This window comes from Harpia harpyja, chromosome 11 (genome assembly GCF_026419915.1).
Source record: "Harpia harpyja isolate bHarHar1 chromosome 11, bHarHar1 primary haplotype, whole genome shotgun sequence".
Lineage (NCBI taxonomy): Eukaryota > Metazoa > Chordata > Aves > Accipitriformes > Accipitridae > Harpia > Harpia harpyja.
In genome coordinates, this window is record NC_068950.1 from 26,361,861 (window position 1) to 26,386,681 (window position 24,821).

At 37.2% G+C, this 24,821-nt stretch overlaps 1 protein-coding gene across 5 annotated transcripts in view; it reads left to right on the forward strand.

The window, feature by feature from the left end:
* Positions 1-24,821, forward strand: part of ARHGAP29 (Rho GTPase activating protein 29) — a 54,849-nt gene that overhangs the window by 24,322 nt on the left and 5,706 nt on the right. For 2 of the 5 annotated variants that reach the window (XM_052802171.1, XM_052802174.1), the window contains exons 3-19: positions 1,619-1,762; positions 10,422-10,518; positions 10,876-10,948; positions 14,845-14,905; positions 15,400-15,537; positions 15,824-15,888; positions 16,384-16,494; positions 16,626-16,706; positions 17,002-17,190; positions 17,435-17,572; positions 18,888-19,078; positions 20,884-21,053; positions 21,594-21,722; positions 21,894-21,992; positions 23,534-23,697; positions 23,945-24,133; positions 24,283-24,420. In XM_052802171.1, coding sequence (XP_052658131.1) covers positions 1,619-1,762; positions 10,422-10,518; positions 10,876-10,948; positions 14,845-14,905; positions 15,400-15,537; positions 15,824-15,888; positions 16,384-16,494; positions 16,626-16,706; positions 17,002-17,190; positions 17,435-17,572; positions 18,888-19,078; positions 20,884-21,053; positions 21,594-21,722; positions 21,894-21,992; positions 23,534-23,697; positions 23,945-24,133; positions 24,283-24,420 — 2,177 coding nt within the window. Of the gene's footprint in view, positions 1-1,618; positions 1,763-10,421; positions 10,519-10,875; positions 10,949-14,844; positions 14,906-15,399; positions 15,538-15,647; positions 15,712-15,823; positions 15,889-16,383; positions 16,495-16,625; positions 16,707-17,001; positions 17,191-17,434; positions 17,573-18,887; positions 19,079-20,883; positions 21,054-21,593; positions 21,723-21,893; positions 21,993-23,533; positions 23,698-23,944; positions 24,134-24,282; positions 24,421-24,821 lie in introns of those variants that run through there. The other 3 variants (XM_052802173.1, XM_052802172.1, XM_052802176.1) reach the window with 3 other exon arrangements.

Genomic DNA, 24,821 nt, shown 5'->3' on the forward strand with positions numbered 1-24,821 from the left:
CATAGCCATGTTTAGTACCAGCCTCTTATTTTTTTTGCCTTTGCTGTGTCTGAGTCCTCAGTTAAAAACCATTATGTATACATGTAAATGAAGATAAAGCCACAACTGTGTTTCTCTAATGAATTACTTAGAGCTTTCTTAATTTACTGCTGTGTAAGATGGGTTTTCCTAGACTTCTGTGTGACCTGTTAAGGATAGAGCTTCCTACTCCCCGCCAGCAGGAAAAAACACACAAAGTGCCAGTGAATGTTAGATAAAGTTTTTGCCTTAGTCCACTTCCTGAGTCAAGGTTTTTCCTTTGACCATGTATAAGCTAGTCTGAGCTGAAAAAAATCTCAGTATTTGACACCTAGGGAAATAAAGCCTGAAGCACAGTGGTCCTTAGAAGGCTTGCTTTTGCACTTGATACAATGGCATGTAATTTGTATGTAGTCCCCCACCTACCCACCTGAGAGTAGTGATGTACCGTACTGATGTATCATGTTGTACTTCGTTGATTCCTCAGAAAAATTTAGGTGCCTCTAGCCTAAATATAATGTCTCGTAGCCAGGACAAAATGGCTCAGGTTTGAAACTGTTCTGAGTAGCACTGGATCAACTTGCACTGTACTGTAATTGTCTGTATTGACCTGTTTGTTATCATGGCCACAGACAACACAGAATTGCCATTCCTTTTTGCTCAGTGGGGAAGTGAGTCAGCTTGTATTAGATCCTCTTTTTCTTTTTCATAAGCTAGACTTTCCTGAATTTGAAAGCTTTTTACCACAACTTGCAACGCAGCACTCTAGTGCATGTGAAACTTTAATTCCATGCACCAGCACCTTTTCCGAAACAGAATGGAAGAGCTTGTGGTTTAACCTATGCCATGGAGGCAACAAGAATTATTTTTAAAAAAAAAAAAAAAAAAAAAAGGGTGACGGGGGTGGGATTTAGGGGCGCATAGCAAGAGGCTTATGCTGTAGAAGCCATTGCCCTATATGTATGCTTGTTTGAGAATTTTTCTGATTAGGCCTAATTCCACAAAATAATTTAGGTGTTCAGCTTCTTCATCAGGACTGACATGCTTAAAGACAGACCTTTGTAGATCTAGGCTTATATACTAAAGATGCATAAGATTTGATGGACACTTGAGTTAAAAACTAGCCAACATTTGCCAAAAATCTTTGTGTAATTCTATGAATACACAGAAATGGTGTTGAATTTGTATCAGGTGAAGAAGTATCAAATGCGCAATCCAAAACTGCTTTTGTTTATATTCTTTTTTTGAATATATGTAATTATCAAAATGGTGGTTGATGAAATGACCTGAGAAAAAGATGTTTTAATTCAAGTCATCTTTTGTCCTGCCCCCTCCCCATCCCCCCTTCCCCCCCCCCCTTTTTTTTTTAAAGTATATTTGCTTGACTTTTGGGGAGAAATTAGTAAATGGCATACAACATTGCAAGTAAACTGTTGGCAAATGATAGTATAACTTTTTTTTTTAACAGTTTCTTTGTTCTAAGCAGGCCTAGCTTCCATATGGCCTAGACTTCAGTGCAGCTGAATACCATCAAAGTGGTTTGTAATGCGATGAGGTGTAATTCACTGTTTTAATGTAGTTTCTCCTTTGCTTTTTTCAGAAAATCAAGATGGCCTGCATCAGGTAGTACACGAACGCCTGGGGGAGTTGCTACGTGTTTTAAAAGCAGTGATAAATAAACATCAGACTCTAAACTCAGTTGATATTCTTAGTGCTGCAGGAACAGTTATTGCAAAAGTAAAAGGTAAGGAATTACTACCTTTCATATTCTTGGAAAATTGTAATTAGTGACTTGATTGGCTCTGCCTTGGAGTTACAGATAGGTTTCTATGTATACAGGAGAAACAGGGTTTCTTTACCTTTACCTTAACACTTGTCTAAAAATACTTTCTCTAAGTGAAAAGTAATATTAAATAGCTTGTTCTCCTGCTGATGTAATAAAATTCTGCGTATAGGAAGCTAGCTGCAGACCCACACTGAATTCCAAAAGCACAAGCTTTTGATCTTGATCTTTTCTTTACCTGTGTATCACAGAATAATATCACAGAATAATAGACCTCACGTTTATCCACTTAGAGATTTGCCAAAAATCTTTGCTTAATTCTATAAATTTGTAGGGTTGGTGGTGTATTTACACCAAGTGAAGAAATAACTAAATGAGCAATCCAAATCTGAATGGCCTAACAGTTATAAATGCCGCAAACAGATCATAAGCATGGTAAAGGTGTCAACAGCAAAAAAAAAAAAAAAAAAAAAAAAAGCCTTGCAGACATAGACATTAATACTTTTTATTGCTGGCGTTTGCTGCTGCAGTTCTGTGCATGTCAGATCAATGCAAATGAAGCACACAATTGCTCCAGCCCCATAAACCATATCTGTTTCTTCTTTGTGTAGCCTTTGAATGCAGCTCTCCCTACTCTGGAATAAGTAGAGTGTATTACTGTGGACCCAGTACAGTTTTTTTCTATGTGGCATGGAGAATGCTTCGAGTAGGGTTAAACCTCCACCTCTTGCCTGTGTTAGTCATGTGGGCCATCTTCCTTCAGAGACACATAATTTAGTTTTTCTCCTTATTCTAGGGTTTTCCCCCTTGTTTCCTAATTATCTTAGTATGTCTGAACATAAACTGCTGATTCAGTAAAGTAGAAATATCAGTTAAAATGCTAATGTGTTTAGCTGCCTGATTCCTGTATCTTGGATTCTTGCAAGCTTCTTATGGATTCTTCCTATTGATACATAGTTTTGCCAGTTTGCTTGATCTGGGCAGGTACTAGCAGCCCACCTTGCATTTTCCTCCTGCTACATGTAGTTTCCTATAGATCTGTCCCTGGTATTTGAAATGGTCACAGGATTATAACTGCAACTTTTGAGAACTTGCTTTAGGGAATTGTACATAATAGTAGAAATGCCGAGGATATTCTTGAGAGGTTACTGTTTGTCTTGTTGATCTCGGGAAGAGTTAAGTACACATGTACAATGGTAATCAGATATTTATACATGAGAACAGGTTAAATGTTTAGTGAACATAATTCTACATCCACCTTAGACAAGCTGATTCCACGCTTAAGTGCTATGGTAAGATCACTGTGTGTCTTCCACTTCCCCCTAATTTCAGTGAACACAGGACAATGTTCAACTGCTCTTTCTTTAATTTAAGAAACATTGAGGAGAACTGACTTCAGGTATGCAAGTAAATCAAATTATATCAACCTTTGCTAAATCATGTTTCCAAAAACTATTGCAATAATATCTATCCTCTTCGGACTACATAGTTTATCAAGGTTGTTCTTGATATGCAATGCCCCAAACTGATCACTGTCTGTACTGTCCAAGTTTACCGTTACAGAGTAAAACAGTAGAATTACTTTCCTTGTCTCACATGGTAACATTGTTGATTGATTGACTCCATAATTGTGTTGGCCTTTTGTCAATTTTTGTGTTCTATTTAAAGTGTATGGTAAGTCCAAGGTCACTTTCTGTAGTTCTAGTGCTGAACCAGTTTTCCAGATCTAGATTTATATTTTCTCCCTCCTACCCGTCCACTTCTGAAGTGGAGAATTAAGCACTTTGTTGAATTACATAATCCATTCCTCCAGAGTACTCACAGCCTTCTGAATTTGATGCCGTACGTATTTTTTTCTCTTCTTGGTGGACACTGTTCCATCATACAGTTTCAATAGCACTGAACCCTGGGCAGATGCTTTGGTGTTTCATACATTTTCTTGTATATATCTGTTTCTACTTGGTTTGATGAGTAGCTGTTCTTTGAATAATTATTTTAGGATTTTGTTCATTTCTCTTGTTAGTTAGCAGAAGAAATAATTGTAGTACTAAGCCTTTTTTTGGCAATACAGATACTCACAAATACTTTCTAGCTTCTTCCCCAACAGATTTTAGTTCATATAATTAATATGTTTGCACTTGAAGTAGGCTACCTACTAACATTTGCATTGTACAGTTCACTCACTGTTAATATATTGAGTTTATGAGGAGCTACAGTCATGGAGGGATTGCATTATTTTAGATATGAAAAAAAACCTACTGTTAAGAAAGCACTGTGCATATTGTATAGTTACAGAATTTTGAAAGTAACTCCGCTCTATTGTTTTAAGAATGCCACTTGAAACAAAAGCAGAACAGTTATGTCTTCCAGTTTTCTGTCAGATGTGTTCAAGTGGGTCAAGTTGTAAGACCATACTTTAGGTACATCTGAAAAGTCTGTGTTCAGCCATAGCTCACTTGAACTATCTTAAATATGATCTTGTATGATGAGAAACCTCTCAAAGAAAAAAGGCATGAAAGGAGTTGATTTTGTTATGGTAACAGTCTTCGTCTTTGAGATGGAACTGGGCTCAAGTTTTGACTTTCTCCCCTCTCTTGGTTGCATTACTTTGTGAATAATTTTCTCATTGGCAGTGCTTTGACAGTACTGAAAATCTAGCTTCAGGACTCCTGCTACAGTATCCAAAGTACAGTGATGGTATGGTGCATAGTGCTGATCTGATACAAATGCATTCTTCCAGCTTGAATAAATAGATAAAAAGTGTTTTCTGATGGAATGAAAAGTTACGGCATGCAGTTGCTGTTCATAGCATTTTCACTAATTTCTCATTGAGTTATTCGTCTGTCTCATAAGCAGCATATGTTCTGGACCTAGAACAGAGAGGCTGGTGTAAACTGTCTGGTTGTTCTGTGCCTAAAGCAAACACAAACTCACTCCGTGGCAAATTGTTGTTCCTGTGATCCAGTGCTGTGTGACTTGGCCTTGCAGAGTTCCCAAGTTAATTGCAAGGAAACGGAGCTCTGGATCATGCTAAAGAAGGTGGTCTTGGTCAGTCCTGCCTCAATATTTGTAGCCTTTGATACAAAGAGGTACTTTCTTATCAAGACTTCAGTAACATCTATCAGTGTTTGCTCAGCCACATATTGTATTCCTTATGTGTCTGGAGATGGAAATGGGGACTTGCAGGGCTTCAGCTCTTTCTGAGCAGTACTTTGGTCCTACTTCTACTTCTCTGAGAACAGCAAAACCTTTGCTGTATGAAAAAGGCCTACCTCCCCCCAGCATAACCTGTGGTAGATGTGAAGGCAGTTTGTCTTTAGCACCTGTTTGGTTTTTACAGCTGTTTTTTGTCTGAGGATCATACTGGTCTGTGTTTGTATTCAAACTGAAGTGTATGACTGCTGGAACCGAGGAAGCTGAACTGAAAATACAGCATGTTGTGGTGAACTGTAAGCATATCAGACCTCAAGTTTGCTTACAGTAGTCTGTCGGTAACACATGTGTTCACAGGTTTTCAGCTGTGGTTATGTCACTAGAAGTAATGTAACTTTTGAATAAACAGGAAGCTACAAGAATGTGAGGAGCTGGTAGGACAGAACCAGTATCCTTTTTCCTCTTGTCTTCCCAGGCTGTGTTAATGTGACATTACGAAAAGTTCATCTGACTCATCTGTTTCTTGTCATTGGAGGACAGAACTATAAAAAGACATGGAAGCACTCTGTATCTGTAGTCAGATTTATGACTAGGAAGAAGATTAACCTTGCACGGAAAATTTCTGATATTTATTTAGGAGAGGATGAAATACAAACAAGCTGGGATTTACAGGTGATTTCCTCCCCCTCCACCCCCTTCAGAAATAGAAGCATAACTGGTTTAGGTTCTAGAAAGACCTTTTTGAATCTTTGCATAATGCTAGGGTTTCAAATCTAGTTTGTATGTGGAACTTCATGTAGGGGCAAATGGTTTTTTTGACAAGTAACTGCCTTTGCTCTTTAATGAAATCAGTTACAATAACTTTGGAACCAGTGATGGTCAGTGACTCTGGCTTGTGAAGTATTCTTGTAAGTGTGACAAGTTGCACTGTGATTTAAACCTAATGTCCAGTGCAGACAGACCACCTCCTTTAAATTGCTGTAAGTGGGAATATTTTGAATGCTAGCAAAAATTAGAGTGCTTGTGCCCCTCCTTCAAGGCTCTCAGCCATTTCTCAGGTCCTTCAGCGGGAATGATATGAATGTGCTTGTAGTTCTGCTTTGGATGTCTAATGCTTTTCCTTTTGGACAGATTGAAGGAAAAACTAGCTATAGCATGTTACCTTAATCTTGCTACAGAGAATGATGTTTGGCACAACAGATAATGTCAGACTTTTACCATTTTAAACTGAGGTTGCAGGAAAATATAGGGGAAAAGAAACTTGATTTCTCTGGTTGTATCTTGGACGTGACATGGTTCACCGGGCCTCTTTGCTTGGACTCTACTACTTATACATGCTTACTTGAGTGCTTCGTAAAGAGCGTCTTTTAAATGATCTGGAAGAGTTGAGACTTACTGAAGCGTCTTGCTTGGAACCTGTTTACACTCGTGTTTCTGGAAGTCACTTCCCAGTCTGGCACACCATCATAATCATAGTTGTTATTTTCCCACTCAGTGTCTTTAAACAGTTGATGGCCCTAGAGTACACGGTTTTCCTGATCCCATGCTGAATTCAAGTTTGTACTGGTTTTTTTCTCTAAATTGCACCTTTTGACTTAATTGAATCACTAGAATGAATGCAAATTCCTGGTAAAGCTGAAAATTGCACTTGTAGAAATTCCCTGTTTAGGTTTGTTTTTTTTTCTAACACTTCTGCATCGAAGTTAAATACCTCTAGCAAGGTGAAGTAATTTCAGTTTTGTTGGTGTATCTGTGATGTAAATTCAGAGCAAAATTTATTATGGAGGGAGTAGGAAACAGTTCTTCAAACTTGCCTTGTTAGCATCCAGCTAAAGCTGGGAGACTGCCAGACTTGGTAGTAAGTACAGGCTGGTGAAATTATATGGCACAGAGAACTAAAAGTAGAACAGTGGGGCCTGGACAGCCTACTGATCCTCTCTAGCTGTGAGATCCTAAGAATACTACTCTTCTGCCTCTTTCCAGTCTGTATACTACTGGTCTTTACTCAGGTTGCTCCCCACATTTTTTTACACGTTTTTAAAGATGAGAGGTAATAACAAGAAGTATTACAAGTCTTCATTTTGGGAGAAGGAGTGTTTTTTGGTCTTGGTTGGTTTTTTTGTTTGCTTGGGTGGTGTTTTTGGTTTTGAAATAGTTCTGAAAGGTTCTTGAAAGTGTTGTTGGGAGTTTAAGGACAGAAAACTGGTGGTAAAGGTATTCAGTTCCAACAAGTCAGCCAGTTGCTTACTGCTTAAAAGTCAGCTAGTAAAGTATGGATTGAAGATCTATTTCTGTCTAAGGAAATAGGTAGTGATGTTACCGTATCTGTCTATTGGGTATGAGAAAATTGACCTGCGAAGAGTAAATTCTGCAAGCTGGTGTAGTTTAGACTTGTCGAGGCTCTGCAGGCAGCTGGTAAAGTAGCTTTGCTGCTGCCAGTCCTGCATGTGTCTATGGGGAGGGGGAAGGAGGAAGCAAGTGAACTCCTGTGGACTCCAGCATGGCCGTGTCCCCTGGGTTTCCTGGGCTGTGCTGTCTTGATTTGGCTGGAAGGGGACAAGAGAGCATCACAGAAGCTTGTGTGCTGTGGTCGCTGTGAGCTGTCTAAGCATCATCTTTTAAAGGCCCTGGTTGCACTTTGGTCTTGACAGCTGACAGCCTCTTCTTCACAGTTTCAGAAGCGTTGCTCAAATGTCCTCAGACACTGCTTCAGTTTCTGGGATTCTGGCTTCCAAAACTTCCATGGCTGTTGGTGGTTCCCCAGCCTGTTCTGTGCTTGATTCAGAAAGCTTTTGATGGCATGACCCAAGAGTTGAAACTTTGCAGTGTCTTGCAGCATTTTGATGAGGTCGCCAAATGCACCTCAATTTGAAGACAGCTTTGCCAGCCTTGGAAATATAGAGCTACTTTAATACAAGCTAGACTTGCGTTTCAGGTACTGGATTCCAGATTTTAATGTATTGCTATCATATGATTATTTTAAAGTTCATTACATGACATCTAAAGTCTTACTTAAAAGCATTGTTAAGTTGTATACTTGCTTTGAAATCTGTAGAGCTATAGATAGATAGCTGTCCTTTCCAGACTTGGAAAGATTACTATAGTTCATTGTTGTCAGTAGCTATTGTGTGCAGTCAGGATGTCCTGGGGAAAGAGCGTGCACGGTTTAAAGTTGATGTTAAGTACATCAGCATTCCAGTGGTAGTAAGCTAGAAGAAAGCTGTTTGTATTCCACTGAATTACTAAAAGCTTGGACTAACCTTTTTTGGGAGAAGTGGTAATTCTGAAAAACTTGATATTGGTATTCCATTTGTGATGGATCCTGAAAAGAAAGGATTTCTCTGGTATATAAAGTGTAAAGCTTAACGAAACTCTTCCTGGAACAGGAAGGCAGAGTGAAACAGCGTTGTTTCAGTGGTAAGTGCTTTGAATGTATAGACAGTTTTTGTTGGTTCCTTTTAATTTTGAAACAGTTTGCATTTTGTGCTGGCACTCAAATGATTTTTCCGGTCATTAGTGGCTGGTAATCAATAGATCTCATAGTAACTGTTGTTGCTTAATGATTTGGAATCCAAAGTTTAGATTTATAAGCGGTGTTATCTCTGGAAAGCTGAAGTTTTCAACTAACCTGAATTTAAAAAAAATAAAGAAATCCACTGCTATTTACAAAGGTGTTAAAAAAATTTATATTCTGTGGAGCTTTATTGAGTCTTATGTCAAACAAAAGTGCCAGAGGCATTTTTTTATGTAATTGCGAAGTGTAGAAGAACGAAGAGGTAGGAGAAGCCTTAATTTAGCAATGAACTGTGGCAACAGAGACAGTTAATATTTTTGTAATACGTGGCAATTTTTTTTTTTTACTGTAAGCTTATTACAACACGTTCTTCCAGATTTGCAAGTAATTGTGAAAATAGCCCATGAGTAGAATAAGTATTTTCTGTAATACCTTTGTATAGAAATAGTTGTTACAAAAATGTTGATCAGGTCTGTTGGCATGTTGTATAAAAAGGAATGGATTCAACTGTGTTAATTTACTAGTTAAAAACTTTTCCTTTCACAAAGGAAGTCTAATGGGGCAGCAGATTACTGTACTTTCTTTGTTTGTTACCCATTAGTGTTTAGGCACCTGGCAGGAAGTTTGAATACTTTTCAAGATTGAAGTCTGTTACTTTAATTTGATAAGAAAATGTGTATAGAATGGGCAACAATTTAATGTGATTTAATTTTTGCTACTTCTAGAAATGATTGCGGTCCATTATTTCCATACTTGTACTTGAAATGTAAGGAGTATACATAAATTAACATTGTCACAGTTCTTGCAAAAAGTGATGAATTAGGGGTGAATAGCTGTATGTGTCATTGCACTATCTCTGAAATAGATGAACATAAGTGTAACTTAGGCATCTAGATAATTAATAATATTGCACTGCTTAAAAAAATTAAACTTTTTAAAAATAAATACTAATGTGAAATTGTCGCTTCTCACAATGTAAAATTGGGAAAAGTTCCATCCAGAGGGCTCAGCTTTGGCACAAAGGAGTGTATGCGACTTTTCTACAAAAAAATTTCCCAGTCACCAATGAACAAGAAGTTAAGCTGGAAACAGGCAAAAATGGTTGTGCTTTCTGCCTTTTCCTTTCTCTCTCCTCCCGCTTGTCCAGTAGTTGTTAATAGAAACTCTGGATGAATCATTCTTCTTGTCTCATTATTCCAGTTTGTCATGGAAGCATGTTAAAAGCTCAGTGTTGAGTGGCTAAATACTTGTCTTGATAACCAGTTTAAACCATATAGTTTGTCCAGGAACACTCCTCTTCCTATTTTGGAACAACGGTAGTTACACTGAGTTTTTTCCCCACTTTTAACAGGCAAAACTGAAGGGCTTTTGCCAGACTGTGGAGCTAATAATTAAAGGGGTTTGCAATGGACGCTACCTTTTGGTGGCTTTCTGTTTGTCTGTACTCAAGCCAGAAATCCTGTGTTTGGGATGGATACATAGGATCACATACAGTCGGAGGGGGGGACACCCCCATAAACTACTGCTCCTGTTCTGGATTCTGAAATTTCTGCCCAGAAAAGAAACGGTTTTTCAAATATTTGGCTGCATTTCTGAGCAACTTTGGGTGTTGCTGCTGCTGTGTGATTTGACTCTTGCTGGTAAATGACTGTTTTTCTCTTCCCCTCACGTTACCATCATGTTCCCACACAAAGCTGCTTCTTAAGTGGGAAGATATAGGAAGTGAAAGGGTAGTCTGATTTCATTGTGGGAAGCATCTGGATTGTGTTAATTTCTTTCCTTTAGTGTTTACTTTATTACTAATCTTCAAAACTGTGTTTTTTCAATTGTTCAGAAAAGTATAATGTTGCATGTTCTGTAGGAGACTTTGTGTATAAAATTTGTCTTTAGGCCTAGTAAACTTGCTTGATTGACCCCACCCCTCACCCATTGGTTTTAATTTTTTTTCCTAAGCGGTGAACTTCAAAGAAGTTAACGAAGAAAACAAGAGAGAACTCTTCAGTGAAATATTTTCTTCCATTGAAACATTGGCATTCACCTTTGGAAACGTGTAAGTTGGAATACAGAAGGAGTTTTTAAAGAGCTCAGTGGAGCTGAATCAAATTAAACAACAACAACAAAAACTTTAGTTTTCTTTTGGACAAATATTATCTGATAAACTAATTTAAATTAATCACATCCAGAACAAGTTTACTGCTTTGTTTGTGTGTTTTGGGGTTTTGGTTTTTTTCTTAACAAGGAAAATGATGGTATAGAAATTGCAGGGAATATAAGACTACTTCTAAAAATTATTTGCAGAACTTTTAAAGGATATTAGAATCACTCTCTGAATTTTTGTTCTCTGTGATCTGAAATTGCTTGGTGAGGTAAAGTAATGAAGTAACACAATTCTTTGTTTTTCTGGCAGTGTTTCAGACTTCCTTATGGGAGATGTAGACAATGGCTCGTCATTGGGACTTCCTGTATCTCGGAGAAGTCGGGTAGGTTAAACACATTCTCTTGGAGTGTGGAATGATATCTTTTAAAGGAGATTTTCATTTCCACTGAAACTCTGTGCTTCATGGGGCTGGGACACTGAGTGTTAAAACAAGATTAAACCCGTGAAAAAAATGCATTCAGGGTTTTGGATACTTGAATGTATTCTCAGTTCTGAATGCTAGTGATGACTCAACAGGGCTAGCGCTCAAATATATAAATGATAACCTACTGTAATTGTGTTTCAGATTTTTAAATTGTTAAAGCGAAAAGAACTAAATACTTAAAAGTAAGATACTTGAATGATTTGCATGCTGGAGTAGTTAAATAGACCTGTTAGACCTAGAAGCTAAAGGTTTAATGACCTCTTTTTGGCTTTTAAAGACTAATATTCATTACAAAATAACCTTTTCTTCTTCCAGAGCCCAGTTTGTGCTGTAGCGGTTTCAACAACAATTCACTAAGAGAGCTGAAATAGCACTGTCAACTTATAGGTAGTCAAAGAAAAACATTAGCGTTTTAAACTCCCTTCAAACACTTTGAAGGTGAGATTAAAAAATGCTCAGTACCAAATTCTGTTATGAATTTTTGTGGATCTAGAAGCAGACTTTCAAGTAAATCAAGTCAAATTAAAAGTTACATGCAAGGAAAATGCAATTGATAATTGGTGTGTATGACAAGCTAAATTGTAGCGAGGTTAAAAATTTTAGATTGTGGGTTTGTTTAAAGGCTTCATTGAAATGTACTTAAAGCTTCGCATTCTTTGACACAGGCTTGATCATAGCAATGCTCTGCAGCTACAGCTGAGTAGTCTTTTTAAATTTTCACTATGTTTGATAACACACATGTGAAAAAGATGGATGATCACAGAAGTTCTACTTCTTTAGCTGCAGCAAAACTCATCTTTGCAAACAACATGGAGGGGAAGGAGGCTGCTTGGAAAACTGGTTCCAGCAGACTTAGAATCAGATGATTAGGTTGCTGATAAAAAGTATGAAATAAAATAGCATAGAAGCCAGCATCTTATGTAACTTAAATGAGCTGATTTGAAAAAATACTATTTCAGCTATTCAGTTCAACAGTAGAAGGAAGGTGCTGAATTTGCCAACATTTTAATCTTGTAATGGCTTTGCAACGCAAAAGCATCGCCTTCCTGGAATGAGATGGTCCCATATATTGTATTGTGAAAGTGAATGCCTGGCTAAAAGATCACTCTTCTGAACATGGGGGTTGGGGAAGACCAAGGGCAAATTAGAATATAGCGAGATGAAGAAGGAATTCTATTCTAGATGCTCCAGAAGTCACTAGCTTATATTTAAAAGTCCTTTTTTGTAGTGTCATTTGCTTTTCCTAATGTGGAAGGGAACAACTATAAATTTTGGAGCAGGTAGGATAATATGGTTCAATTTCTTGGAAATCTGTCTTAAATTTAAGTGCATTTTCATTCAGGCAAATAAATACACATTTAACAGATGAGGCATCTCACTTTGATTTGCAATTCAGAGAGCAATTTGGAGGCCAACTAGGTGTTGAGTGTTAGGAGTTAAATGCAAAATACTGAAGTAGCTGTATTAACTTTTCATTCCTGTAGATGTGTACATTCAGTGGTTGAATGTAGCAGCTAGCTGTATCTTAGAAATATTAGAGCATAACATTTTGGTAGAATTTAACATGTAAATGCTTTGAGGGTTAATTAAGGAGAGAGATTTTAATTGCCTGTTAAGTTGGGGACCTCCCTAACTAAGCTGTTGAGGATTTGCTCTAAGGAGGGCGGGGGCTGATCTTGCTTCTCTTGACTGCAGGGGAGTCTACATTCTTTAGTTCAGACATTCCACTTGGAAGCTTAAGTGAAATGATACGTATACCCCCTCTTAGCAAATGTAATTGTTCTCATTTTAGCCCTTGTAGTACAACCAGAAGTACAAGGTGGAAGCAAAGATATTTCTTAATTAAAAACAGAAGAGCTTTAGAATACATTGGAAGAGACGAGACAGGCATGTCTGACCTTTCGTTACTCAACAAGCTATTTGAATGCGATTTGATGCTATGTAGATCTGAGAGCATAATAAAGGAGAAGGATAAAATTTTCAAAACGTGTGCAGAGATTTGCCTGTGTCAGGGTGAGAGTTCTTGAGTAATGGGGGAAAAAAAGGCAGAAGAGACTGGTTGAAGTTGAGAAGTGAAATCTGTCTTAGAAGTCAGGCTTTTTTTAATTTATTTTTGCTAGGCTCACTGGGATGAGTCACTGGATGCTTGAGGGGACAAGCTATATGGGTCAAGTTATGGTAATAAGTTGTAGGACATAAGTAAAAGTAGTTGTCCATGTACTTGCTTTTAAAATGTGGTATTACATATTTACAGTGGGTGAATATAGATGGATGAATGAGCATTGATTAGCTGCCCTAACTAGACTGTGTGCCTGAATTACTGGAAAGGAGTGAACAGTTCTTAGGACTAAAATGATTTAAGTCTTTTAGAATGGGAAATAATTTTTAGGACCAGAACTTTAAGTGCCTCCTGAGTTAAAGTATGGGGTTTTTCCTCTTACTAGTTCTTCCCTAACAACTGTATGCCACTTTAAAATCTACTTGAAGAAAATAATACTTTATACCTAAATCAGAACTAAATCTAGGAATGTTCAGGCTTTCTGTGCAACCAAATATTGATCCATCTCTAAATTCAGATTATTTTTTTTTACGGTTTGGTTGTTAGCTTTGGATGGATTTTCCACCTGTTCTGAAAAAGCCCTTCCATTTTACTGAAACTCTCTTTTACTAAACAGCAATTGTACTGGTATTCTGCTTTCTTAGGAATGGAGCTGCTCCTTAGACTGTAGTTTGATTCTGTTCAATGTAATTGATGATTAACACCTTGCATGTTTTGGTATATGGAAAGCTGCTTTTGCTGTGAAGTAAACGATGATTGAAGGATTTTTGTGTGATCAGTTTCCATTTAAATTTAAGAAAAGAAACAAACAAAAAAGAACTACTTGCATCATTGTTACTGTGCTCTATTTTAGCTGTAAACCTGAAAATAAAATGGCACCTAAGTCTAAAATGGAAACAAGCTGTTCTTGTAAAGCTTAAGGCCACTTTGCAGCTATTTCTCAGCCTTGTCTTCTGCCTGCTCTCTGCTTCCGAGTTTTCAAGAGTAGTTTATTCATTTAAAATGATGTAGGGTTATGTTGGGTTTTGTTAGTTGTTTTTTTTTTAAAGGGGGTGCTGGTTACTAGGTAAGCTTTTTATTCATTTAAATTTGTTCAGCGGCCTGGTTTACAGCACAGTCCTACAAATAGTTCAACTTGCACAGTTAAAGAGGTAGCAACATGCAGCATGAGGACAAAGGTAGGGATGAAATCTTGTGCTAAATTCCTTTTATTATTGGATTAAATTCTGTCAGGTTGTACTGATTGTCAGGGCTTCATTGGCAAGTGCTGCTAGTCAGCTGTTGTGCCTACAGTGCACACCAAGTAATTTAGCAGAAATGGTAACTTTATTCCCTTGAGGAAGAAATACAGGATTCTAATGGCTTGTAGAATGGTGTGTGTTATATGTATATGACATTAGGTCTGTATGAAATGCTTTTTAAAAGATAGGTAGGGATCTGAAAAAATCTGGAGGTCACTTAACCTGATTTGTTAAACAATTAACTCTTTCATCACAGCCTTTCAAGATTGTTGATTTAAAGGTATATAATGATTCCTTGCTATTTGTTATGTCTCAGTTGACAGCTATGGGAGCTTAGAAGGTATTGTGCCTTAGATGAGAGGGAGTTACAGTACAGTTTGTTGCTTTATCTGCAAAAAAAGAAAGGGGTAGATGATGCCTTTTATTTTGTTAGGCTGTCAGTTCCAGTGAGAGCTTTTCTTTGCTAACTTAATGTTTTGTTTCTTGTACACCAGTCTTTTGAGAATCTTTCTGTGGAATCTGGGGGCTCACTGCATGAGAGGGATGATATTCAAGGTAGGTCATTAATATTAATAAACACCATTCTGTATCTGTGTTTTCATCTTCTAAAATGTTATAAGTAAGTTGCTTGGTCACTTTTTTACACCTATGCTGCCATTAAAACTTCACTGTAAAAAAATATGCTGTTGCAGAGGTTGTATGCTTTTGTGAATGACCAACCTGGGCTGCTTTTTGGGGGGGGGGGGGGGGGCGGGGGGGGGGAAGAACCACGGCCTGAAGCACTTCTCTATGTCATCATATGATTGGTGATTTGTTGGGTCACTTTCTTTAAGAAAGTTATGCTGACCATATGACTACTTCAGGTAAAATACTGTGACCCTTTAATTTGTTCTAAAACCTCTGTCAGTCCTGTTTAGAATCAACTAGCATTAAAGACCAACTCAAGATCAGAGCTGCTTAAGCATTCACAGTTGGCTAATACTGGCTTTGCTCTCAGTGTGTGGTCATGTCTAAAATTCACTTCTTTGTGTTCGATGCTTTATTTTCAGGACATCTTCGAGCAGAGGAGGTTGATAGCATGCTCCTAAGAAATGACAGTGGAATTGAATCGGCTCTGTCCTATGCTAAAGCATGGTCAAAATATACCAAGGATGTAGTCGCATGGGTAGAGAAAAAGCTTAGCTTGGGTGAGTGGCTCTTTCTGGCATTTAATCAGCTTTGTCATGATGAAATTAAATCTGTTGTCAGGCCTCTGTGCTGCAGACTGTCAATAATGTGATTTCTAAATTAGTAGCTGTTCCACTGAAGTGGACAGAACTATTGCACATTTCCTGTAATTAAAGGCCTGAAACAAAGTGAAGGTGGGCCCCTCTGTAGCCTATCTGTTAGACGAAAAATGTAAAAAGCATTTATTTAGCATGTGGTACAACTGTTAGTGTAAACAGTAACTGTGATTTTTTTTTTTTTTAACAGAAGTGGAGTGTGCTAAAAACCTAGCAAAAATGGCTGAAACAGCTAAAGCTGTTGTTGGACACCAGGTGAGTACATCTTAGGGGCTTTATTTTAAAGTCTTAAATATGTATTGGATGCCTTGCCCAGAAGTAAAACTTTGGGGATGTTGAGGAATGGATTTTTAAGTTGATACAGAATTGATTTATACTGTAAATCACTGGTTAAAACATCTGCTGTATTTTATGTCCTCCTATCTCCTATGGAAATTTGGATATATACATTTATTTTTGTTGAAAACGCAGAATAGCTTTGTAGTTTTCACAATATGCTTTTTTTCTGTCTAATATCTTGTATGCTTTGTGATTTGGACTTGTAGACTTCTCTTTAAGAGTGTTTTCTTAGTAAGAAGCGTAGCTGAGAAATTACTCCTTTCCTATATTCAGACCTAACTCAGACTTCCACAGACATATAATACCTTACTAAATTTAATTGAAAATCTAGTTCAGTTATACAGACATTTAGAATGTCAGCATACCTCCACCTTGCCTAGAACATTAATGTTTTGTTGTGTGTAATTTTAGGATTATATGCCATTCCAATCAATATTCATTAATGCTTTTCAAAATGATATTGAGAACAATCAGCTTTGGCAACAAACAGCTGCTGCTCTCCAGTCTAACAAATTTGTGCAGGTAAGCTTAAAGAAAAAGACAAAGATATTGTTTCGGTTTTTAAGAAGTTCTGTAACAGCACAGATTTATTCAAAAGACGAAACTTGCAGCCTATAAGCCTTTTATGTACTCTATTAATGTTTCCTATCTAGCCTCTTCTTGGAAGGAAAAATGATTTGGATAGACAAAGGAAAGATATCAAGGAGCTTTGGCAGCGAGAACAGAAGAAAATGGTTGGTATTTCTTTCGTATCTAACAATGTTCAATCTAAAATTCTTAAAAAGGACAAAACTTTCAAACTAGGCTGTTATGCACTTAATTTCACATGTGGAATCTGTAGGGCTTATTGGATGTAGTATGTAACTGTCAATTTCATGACATGCTTGTATTTGTATCGTTCTCTGACTACGTACTTTGAACTGCAGCGTACAGACCCGTGCGTAACAGCCTCTTTAAACATCACATTAAATAACTGGAAAATTAAAATCATTAAGTCTTTTGTGTCTTTCCTTTTGTTGCATTCTGCAGCAAGAGCTGGAAGCTGCTCTAAGAAAAGCAAAATTGCTATATGCACAACGTCAAGATGAGTATGAAAAGGCAAAATCCTGCACTGCTCGTGCTGAGGAGGAACATCTTAGCTCAAGTGGAAGCTTTGTGAAAGATTTCAGCAAGCAACTGGAAAAAAAACGGAGGCTAGAAGAGGAAGCTCTTCAAAAAGTAAGAGTTGTTCTTCCTTGCTTTTACAGTTACGCCTGCACTGGTTTTACTCAGGCTTTCACAATGGGAGTATTCAAGCAAGTGTTCTGTTCATAATTCTTAACTTTAATCATGCTATGCTCTTTGGGGCTTTTATTCTAAATGGGAATCTCCAGTTACAAACATCTTGGTGGGTTTTTTTCTTGCTTCTAATATCAAGGCCTGTCTGTAGTCCATCAACCCTTTATACTTGTGTTTTCTCTAGGCTGAAGAGGCCAATGAACACTATAAAGCAAGCATGGCAGAGGTTGAAGAAAAAAGAAATGATTTGGAAAGCTTTAAAAGTGATGTCTTAACACAGCTTCGGGAGCTTATTTACCAGTGTGATCTTACTCTTAAAGCTGTAAGCATGCTTTTTAAAATATGTTTGGCACAGATATATAAATATTGTTAAGACTAAGAGAAAGCCCCATCTACAGTATTAACTGCTTTACATAGAAAGTTTTCAAAGGACAGAGGTCAAGCCAATAGAAAAAGAAGGAAAACTTTTAATATGTTTGTGGTGTTCTCTTTCTGTTAGGGGTTTAAAAAAAAGAGGCGGGTAGGGTGTTACATGTCTTGAATGGTTTGGGGGTTTTTATGAGCTGTTGCCTTGCAAGACCCTGACTATGCAATTCTTGTAAAATCTAAGAATATTGGTGGCAGTACTGTTACTCTGTTGCTTAAGAGTACAGCTCCCTGTTTCCATTATTTTCATTAGTGCATAAGCAAAGATGATTGGCTCATGAACAGAATGGACATTAATGCAATAGCAGTATGGAGCCTGCTAATCTGATGACAGTCTTAATTATTACAGGACCTGTTGTGACTAATTTAATGTATTAATTTACTGCGTGTAAATAAGCAAAGGATCGTGTATATCTACAGTATATCTACATACACAGGTTTTTAAAAAAGCTTTAGGAGCACATTATGCCAATAGATGTGTACTTTTTCTAGATGAGACAAAGACAATTTAATGGGGGGGGGGGGGTGGAAACCAAATATATACACATGCTTCATCCTCAAGCAACCCAAAAAACAACCCATAAGACCAGTAGAAAGTTTAGACAAACTTGTCAGTTCAAGTATATCTACATTGCGAACTACTTTGCAACCCCAAAGCTGAAGAAGCACCCATGCAGTGTCCCCTTCCCTGGTCTCTGCCTTGTGATAAAATATTTTAGAAGTTTTATGTAATTTAACAAAGAAAGTGTTCAGTTAATCTGTTCTGTTGGGACAAGGAGTTTTGTCCATTTCTTGTCTTAAGGTGATATGAAGCTCATCTGGGTTTGGAACTCCAACCACTTCATCATTGTAGTTGTGACTAGAATTCCCTCCAGAGCACGAAAAATGCCTTTTTGGTAGCAAAAAACCTGCTGTTTATCTTGATCAACCCAAAGTGGGAAGCCATTGGAATTGCCTTTGCTACCTGGAGGATTCAATAACCCAGAGAGAAAAGGAATACTGGTATCTATACTACAGATGAAGTTTTTGCAGTTTACTTTCAGGAATCTTGCACAAAGTCTATCCCTACAAATGTTACTATTTTCTAGAATTTTTGTAGTCTTATTGTTTAAATAATTTTCTGTTGGGATATTAATTTGGGTTGAGCAAAGTGCAAGTGAAATGTCTAGTAAACTATCTACAAATACTGAATTTTTTTTTTCTCCTAACAGGCAACAGTTAACTTGTTCCAGCTGCAGCATGCTCAGGTTGTATCTCTTCCAGTTAACTGCCAATCCCTCTGTGAGAGTGCCAAACTCTATGACCCTGGTCAGCAGTATTCAGAGTTTGTGAAAAGTTTGCCAAAGGAAGGTGTTCCTATTGAATCAGGTTCTTCTGAAACCCAGAGTTCCCAGGTTGATGGGTGAGTCCCAAACTACAGGTGGCATTTGCTTGGTTTAGAATTAAATGCTAGGCACATGTGTTTCACGAGTAAAACAATATTTTTGGAGAAATTAAATGAATCCTGGTGTTTTACCATGCTTTACCGTTCTCTATTTCTTTGACTCATCTTCTGGTAGATTACACATAATGTTGACATTAAAACCTGACTTTAAATTCTGAAGCAGAATGTCGTTTTGTGTAATAAGACTTGCTAGAACATTGATAATTGTTGTGCAAGAATTGACTTGTTCCTCTTTTAATGTAGATACTGGTTAATATGAAAAATGTAAATTTTGCACTCTGTAGTGTGGTGTGGCAGTGTTTGACAGTCAGTTTAGAAAGTCTGAGGAGGTAGTTTTCCTCTTCTGCAGGCGTTGCTGCTACACTACCTTCTTTCATATTGTTTACATTTGGCAACTTTTTGGCAGGAAGTGTTGCTCGATTTCTGTCTCGTGACTAAAAAAAAGTTGAAAGTCCACATGTCCCTGTGTTATAACTTAATTATCTTTTTCCAACCTGTATGAAATGGCAGTTTTTACTGTTAATCTATTAAAGATACTGCTAATGTGGAAGTAAAGACTACAAGACAAAGACTGCTCCTCCTGTCAGTATGCCAAACGCTTTTCCACCTTTAACTTGTTGTAAAATAGTCATCTTGGCACTAAAGTACCATAATATCCATTCTAATCTGTGTGTTTCACAGTTCTACAGGAAAGTGTCGTCATGGTCTTTCAAAGGAAACTAAATACAAAAAACCTAAAGCTTGAGTCAGACTTCTACCAACAAAAGCCAGGAAATTCAAAGTTAAAGCTGAGATTCTTAGTTCTTGTCTGTAAATTTCCTGCCTTTTAAGACTGATTTAGGCTGTACTCATAAACTTTGACTTAGGAGGATTTAACTATGCAGCTCCCTGAGAAACTGATGAGCATGAAATTTCAAACTCTTTGTGTGCTTTCCCAGCTATTTACTGCTTAAGATTTATAGGAGTGTGTTTTTTCTCCTCCCCTCTCCCCACCTTTTGTTTTCTTTGACATGGCCTTGTGATTCTTCCTGCACTTGAAGTGATCATTTTTATTGTTTAGGTCTGCATTTATTTAAGGGACAGTAGCTTGGACAAATGCAAATGATAAATGTTTTGAGTCTTTATTTCCTTCAGCTGGATAGGGTAGAACTGATTAAGGAACAGCTTACTGACTGCTAAACTTGGCTAGCAGGCCATTTTGTCCACAGGGTGCTTCAGCATTTTACATTAATTACTGTTAACAGTTTTCTGTCCTTATCTTGAGAGCAGATTTTCACAACGGACTCACTATAAGCTCTCTGGCAGCTTCAAAATATTTTCTGTGCTTTTAAAAAAGCACAGCATTTTAATGCCTGTATGTTTATAGGTGAATGGTCCTGATAGCTGGGCAGAGAATATTTTATGCTTTCTTCCAAAAGTAGGATGCAATAGCCTCTGAATTATTCTGATCTTGAGATGAACAGATTTACTGTTTTTTCGAAGTCTGCAAAACAACAGTCATAATACCTTGCAGAGATGTGGAAAAGCTGATTTATGGGGCAGGGGGGAGGGAAGACTGGGAAATTGCACATATTTAATTAAAAATAAATTGCCACCCTTTTTTTTTTTTTTTTTTAAACTTTGGCTTTAATAATTACATGTCAAATATGTATGTTCATGAACAGCAATTAAAGCATTTTTAGTGCCCAGGGATAAAAAAAATACATTGCTTTTCATTTAATTCTATCTTAATCACTCTTCAAATTACTTTATTCTTTCTGAAGGGTTTTTAATAAGCAATCAACCAACAGTGTCCATACGTCACATGGTAACTTATCTCAGTGTTCAGGAGACTTTCCTGCTCAGACCTTAGATGATGTGGGAAGCCCAATTTATCATCGTTCACAAAAGATTGGAGAGAAGAGATCTTCCAGCAGCACAGATATCCAAGGTGGTTCTTCTATATTTCATCTGGAGTTCAGTCTCTAAATAAAAATACCAGACAAAAACAGGTGCTTGATGTCTCTCTGTCAGAAGTGTAGCAGTGAAAGGGTTAAAAATGTATTTTTAAAGTTCGAAACCTATAAAAACAGTTATGTACTTGAGCGTAAGGACAAATGGAAAACTGCCTGTATGTATACCTAGATTCTTTGACAAGAAAGGTGAAATGCAATTCAAACAGCTAGTATTGTCAAGTGCAGTGTACTAAACTATTTCAATTAACTGTAGCAATTTAATTCGTTGTTTTTGTAAATACTACATTGATGTCAGGTCTTTTGCAAAAGCACAAGTTTCTAGTTTCTGAAATTCTTTTTCTTACATCCTGAAACTTTTACAGGAATATATGCTGTGTTTTTTTCACTATATTGCATGTTTGTGTAACTTCTGCAATATTTTCCTATTTTTAATATAATCATAGTTAGTCTTTAAGTAAAAAGAAAATAATGTAATTTTGTCCTTGACACTTGGCATTTGTGGATTTTCTTTTCAAAAGCAATGCGAGGGCCACCACCGTTCAGATCATGGTCAGTTGGCAACCAGAGTGGAGGAATGTGCAGTGATTCTGAAAGTGCGGGGGGAAGCAGTGAGTCACGATCCATGGATTCTCCATCTGCTAGCCCAGGTACAGCTGCCCTCACTGCTATACTATTTTGAAGTGTTTTCTTTGGACTGTTTTACATTAATGAAGACATCGTTGTTAGTTTAGCAAGTGTTGGACAGAGCCTATAATGAAAATTAGCAGTTGGGTGGAACTGATGGTTACAGCTTCCTGAAAATTTTTCTCATCTGCTAGGGGATTTTAAAAGACGACTTCCCCGAACACCTTCCACTGGTACTATGTCATCTGCAGATGATCTTGATGAAAGAGAGCCACCATCTCCTTCAGACTGCGGTAATGTTGTTTCCATACCTGAAGTCCCCAGAAGATGCTTTTTGTTGTAGAGCGTGGCTTTCCTTTTAATGTGCTTAAGAAAAGTACATTAACAAGGCTGTGATTACCAGCAGCATTGTTTTTCAATACAGTGTGCATCCACTTGAGGTTGAGAACTGAAGAATAATGTTCAGGTCATTTTAATGAGGTGGTGCAGAATTGTCTTCATGCATTTAGATTAACTATATGGGCAGCCTTTGAGCGTTTCTAGTGTCTTCACCCTCCTGAGGTAAACATAAATGATCAACTAACCATTCCCTCCAGACATTTGCATTTAAAATTAGCTGCATGGCAATGAGGTATGTAAGATCACTTCGAAAATTCGAAGTTAAATGCACAGATACAGAGAGTTGGTAATTTGCAAACTGGAAAAAAGTGGATCCAGGTAGGATCCTACCCAGTTTAGGGTAATAACTGAGATTTTACCCTTTTCAACTTAGATAAGCAAATCTGGTAATGTCTATCCCAGATTTGACCAGACTATTTCTAATTTGCAAATGAATTTCGGCTGTATAAAGACAATGTTGCCACAGGTACTAAAACCTGAATAACTAGATTATCAGAAATAGTTCTATGGGATGTCTGCAGTACTTACAAACTATTTCTGAAATGTTTGTGGCACTTGCTCAATAAAGCCTTTAGGAAATTCTTCAGTTAGTCCTTATTTCATAAATGTATACTTTGCCTTCTAGGAATGAGTCTGTGGTTAACAACACTAATTTAGATCCAGATTTCAAGTATGGCAACATGTTAATGAATGCAAACTTTCACTTGGAGTGGTATTGTTTAGTTAATACTTGAGCTTTTAAGAAGCTTTTTGGGCAATTAACTCTATGTGTTAATTTTAAGTTTTCATCTGTAAAACAAACGAGTTTGGTTCACAGAGTTCTTGATAGCATTTTAAGTAAAGTGCTTGAAAAGAAATTCGTCACAAAAAGCACCAGTTGCTATTCTGTTTTAGAATCCTCTGGAAAATTTTTTGATGTTATCATAGGAGACTGAGAATCAGTGTTTGTTTTTTATTTTATATAGATTCTGCTGTGAGTGTGTGTTAATTCTTCCCTGCTGCAAAGTATTCTTTTTTAAGTATTTCAGAAACACTACAGGCCAAACCATAATGTCATCTTTCATCCTCTAGTACAGGATTTTGAAATACATAGAATGAAACTTGCATGAATAGTTGCCCGAACTGCAGGGCAGTTGGAATTAAATGTCCTAATACTTCCACATGCCATTAATACTGTAGAAAACTGAAATATTTAAAAATGCAAAACTGATTCTTTGATTCCACTTTTATGTAAGATTATTTGATAGTTAATGTGTCCATTATATAAACTGTAACATTGTTTTGCTTCCTTGTGATTGAAATGTTTTTGATTACTTTGATAGTTGCTATTACTTACAGAATTCTGCGTTCTGCAGCATGGTTCTAGAAAATCAGCATAAATACCCTCTTCCGGTAGTAGATATTAGAATGACTGTAACAGAGAAATTCTCTCCAGGTTTAAATGATCTGACATCTGAAACTGCAAATTCTCCAGGACCTTTTAGAAACACTAACATGTCCAAAGCAGCACAAACACACAAACTACGGAAGCTGAGAGCTCCATCTAAATGCAGAGAATGTGACAGCTTAGTGGTATTTCATGGAGCTGAATGTGAGGAGGTAAGCTGAAAAGTAGTTTAAATTGCTGCTTGGGATTTATGTAAAGTCGGGAGTTTTGGAAACTTGCATTATTCTTCTGTATAAAAAGTACAAACTTTGTGGCTTGTAGAATCATCGTGAACTCAAAGCAAAAGCACAACAGACTAATAAATCTTTCCTTTTGCTCACATGTGGGGTGACAAACAGCAGAGAGATTTCTTATGGTGTCAGATTGTATCAAACCATGTGCTTTTTTTCCTCCCCATAGTGTTCACTTGCATGCCATAAAAAATGTTTAGAGACTTTAGCTATTCAATGTGGGCACAAAAAACTTCATGGAAGGCTTCACTTGTTTGGAGTGGAATTTGCCCAAGCTGCTAAAAATGTTCCCGATGGCATTCCTTTCATCATCAAAAAGTGTACGTCAGAAATTGAAAGCAGAGCGCTGAATGTCAAGGTATGCTAAAGTTTGTTTATGAAACTTAAGTATGAAAATCTTCTAAAAAAAAAAAAATCTAAGAAGTTAATGCTGTGCTGTTGATATCATCTGTGGTTTACACTTGCCTTTCAAATTAAAATAGAGTTGTGCTGGTCTTTTAATTTCAGGGCATCTATCGTGTGAATGGAGCCAAATCAAGAGTTGAAAAGCTTTGTCAAGCTTTTGAAAATGGAAAGGATTTGGTCGAGCTCTCAGAACTCTATGCACATGATATCAGTAATGTTCTCAAGTTGTATCTCCGCCAGGTATGTACTTGAGAGGTCGGTTGGAAAACCAAAGTAGTGTAGCATATTTCTTCAGTACAAGAGGAAAAAAAAATCCTTTTCAGCAGTCCTGCAGCAGAAGATTAAATGAGTGCCTTGTATGTTTGCAGTAGGCTTCTTTATTTTCACATGGAGCCTGTGACAGGGGCAGGGAAAGCTGCTGGTATTACAATCTATTCCACATGGGCATAATGTCTTTTTAAATAGTACCATACGCAGAACAAGCTTTTCTTTATACACTTGTAGTGAAGCTTTAATTTTTAAAACGTTTCCCGTTACCGAATTTACCTGTCTTATGTGAAGTTTAAAACATTCCCATGTTCTTGCCTCCATGTGCAGGCAGATGCTAATATATTGCTGTTAATACAGGCTAACAAAAACTT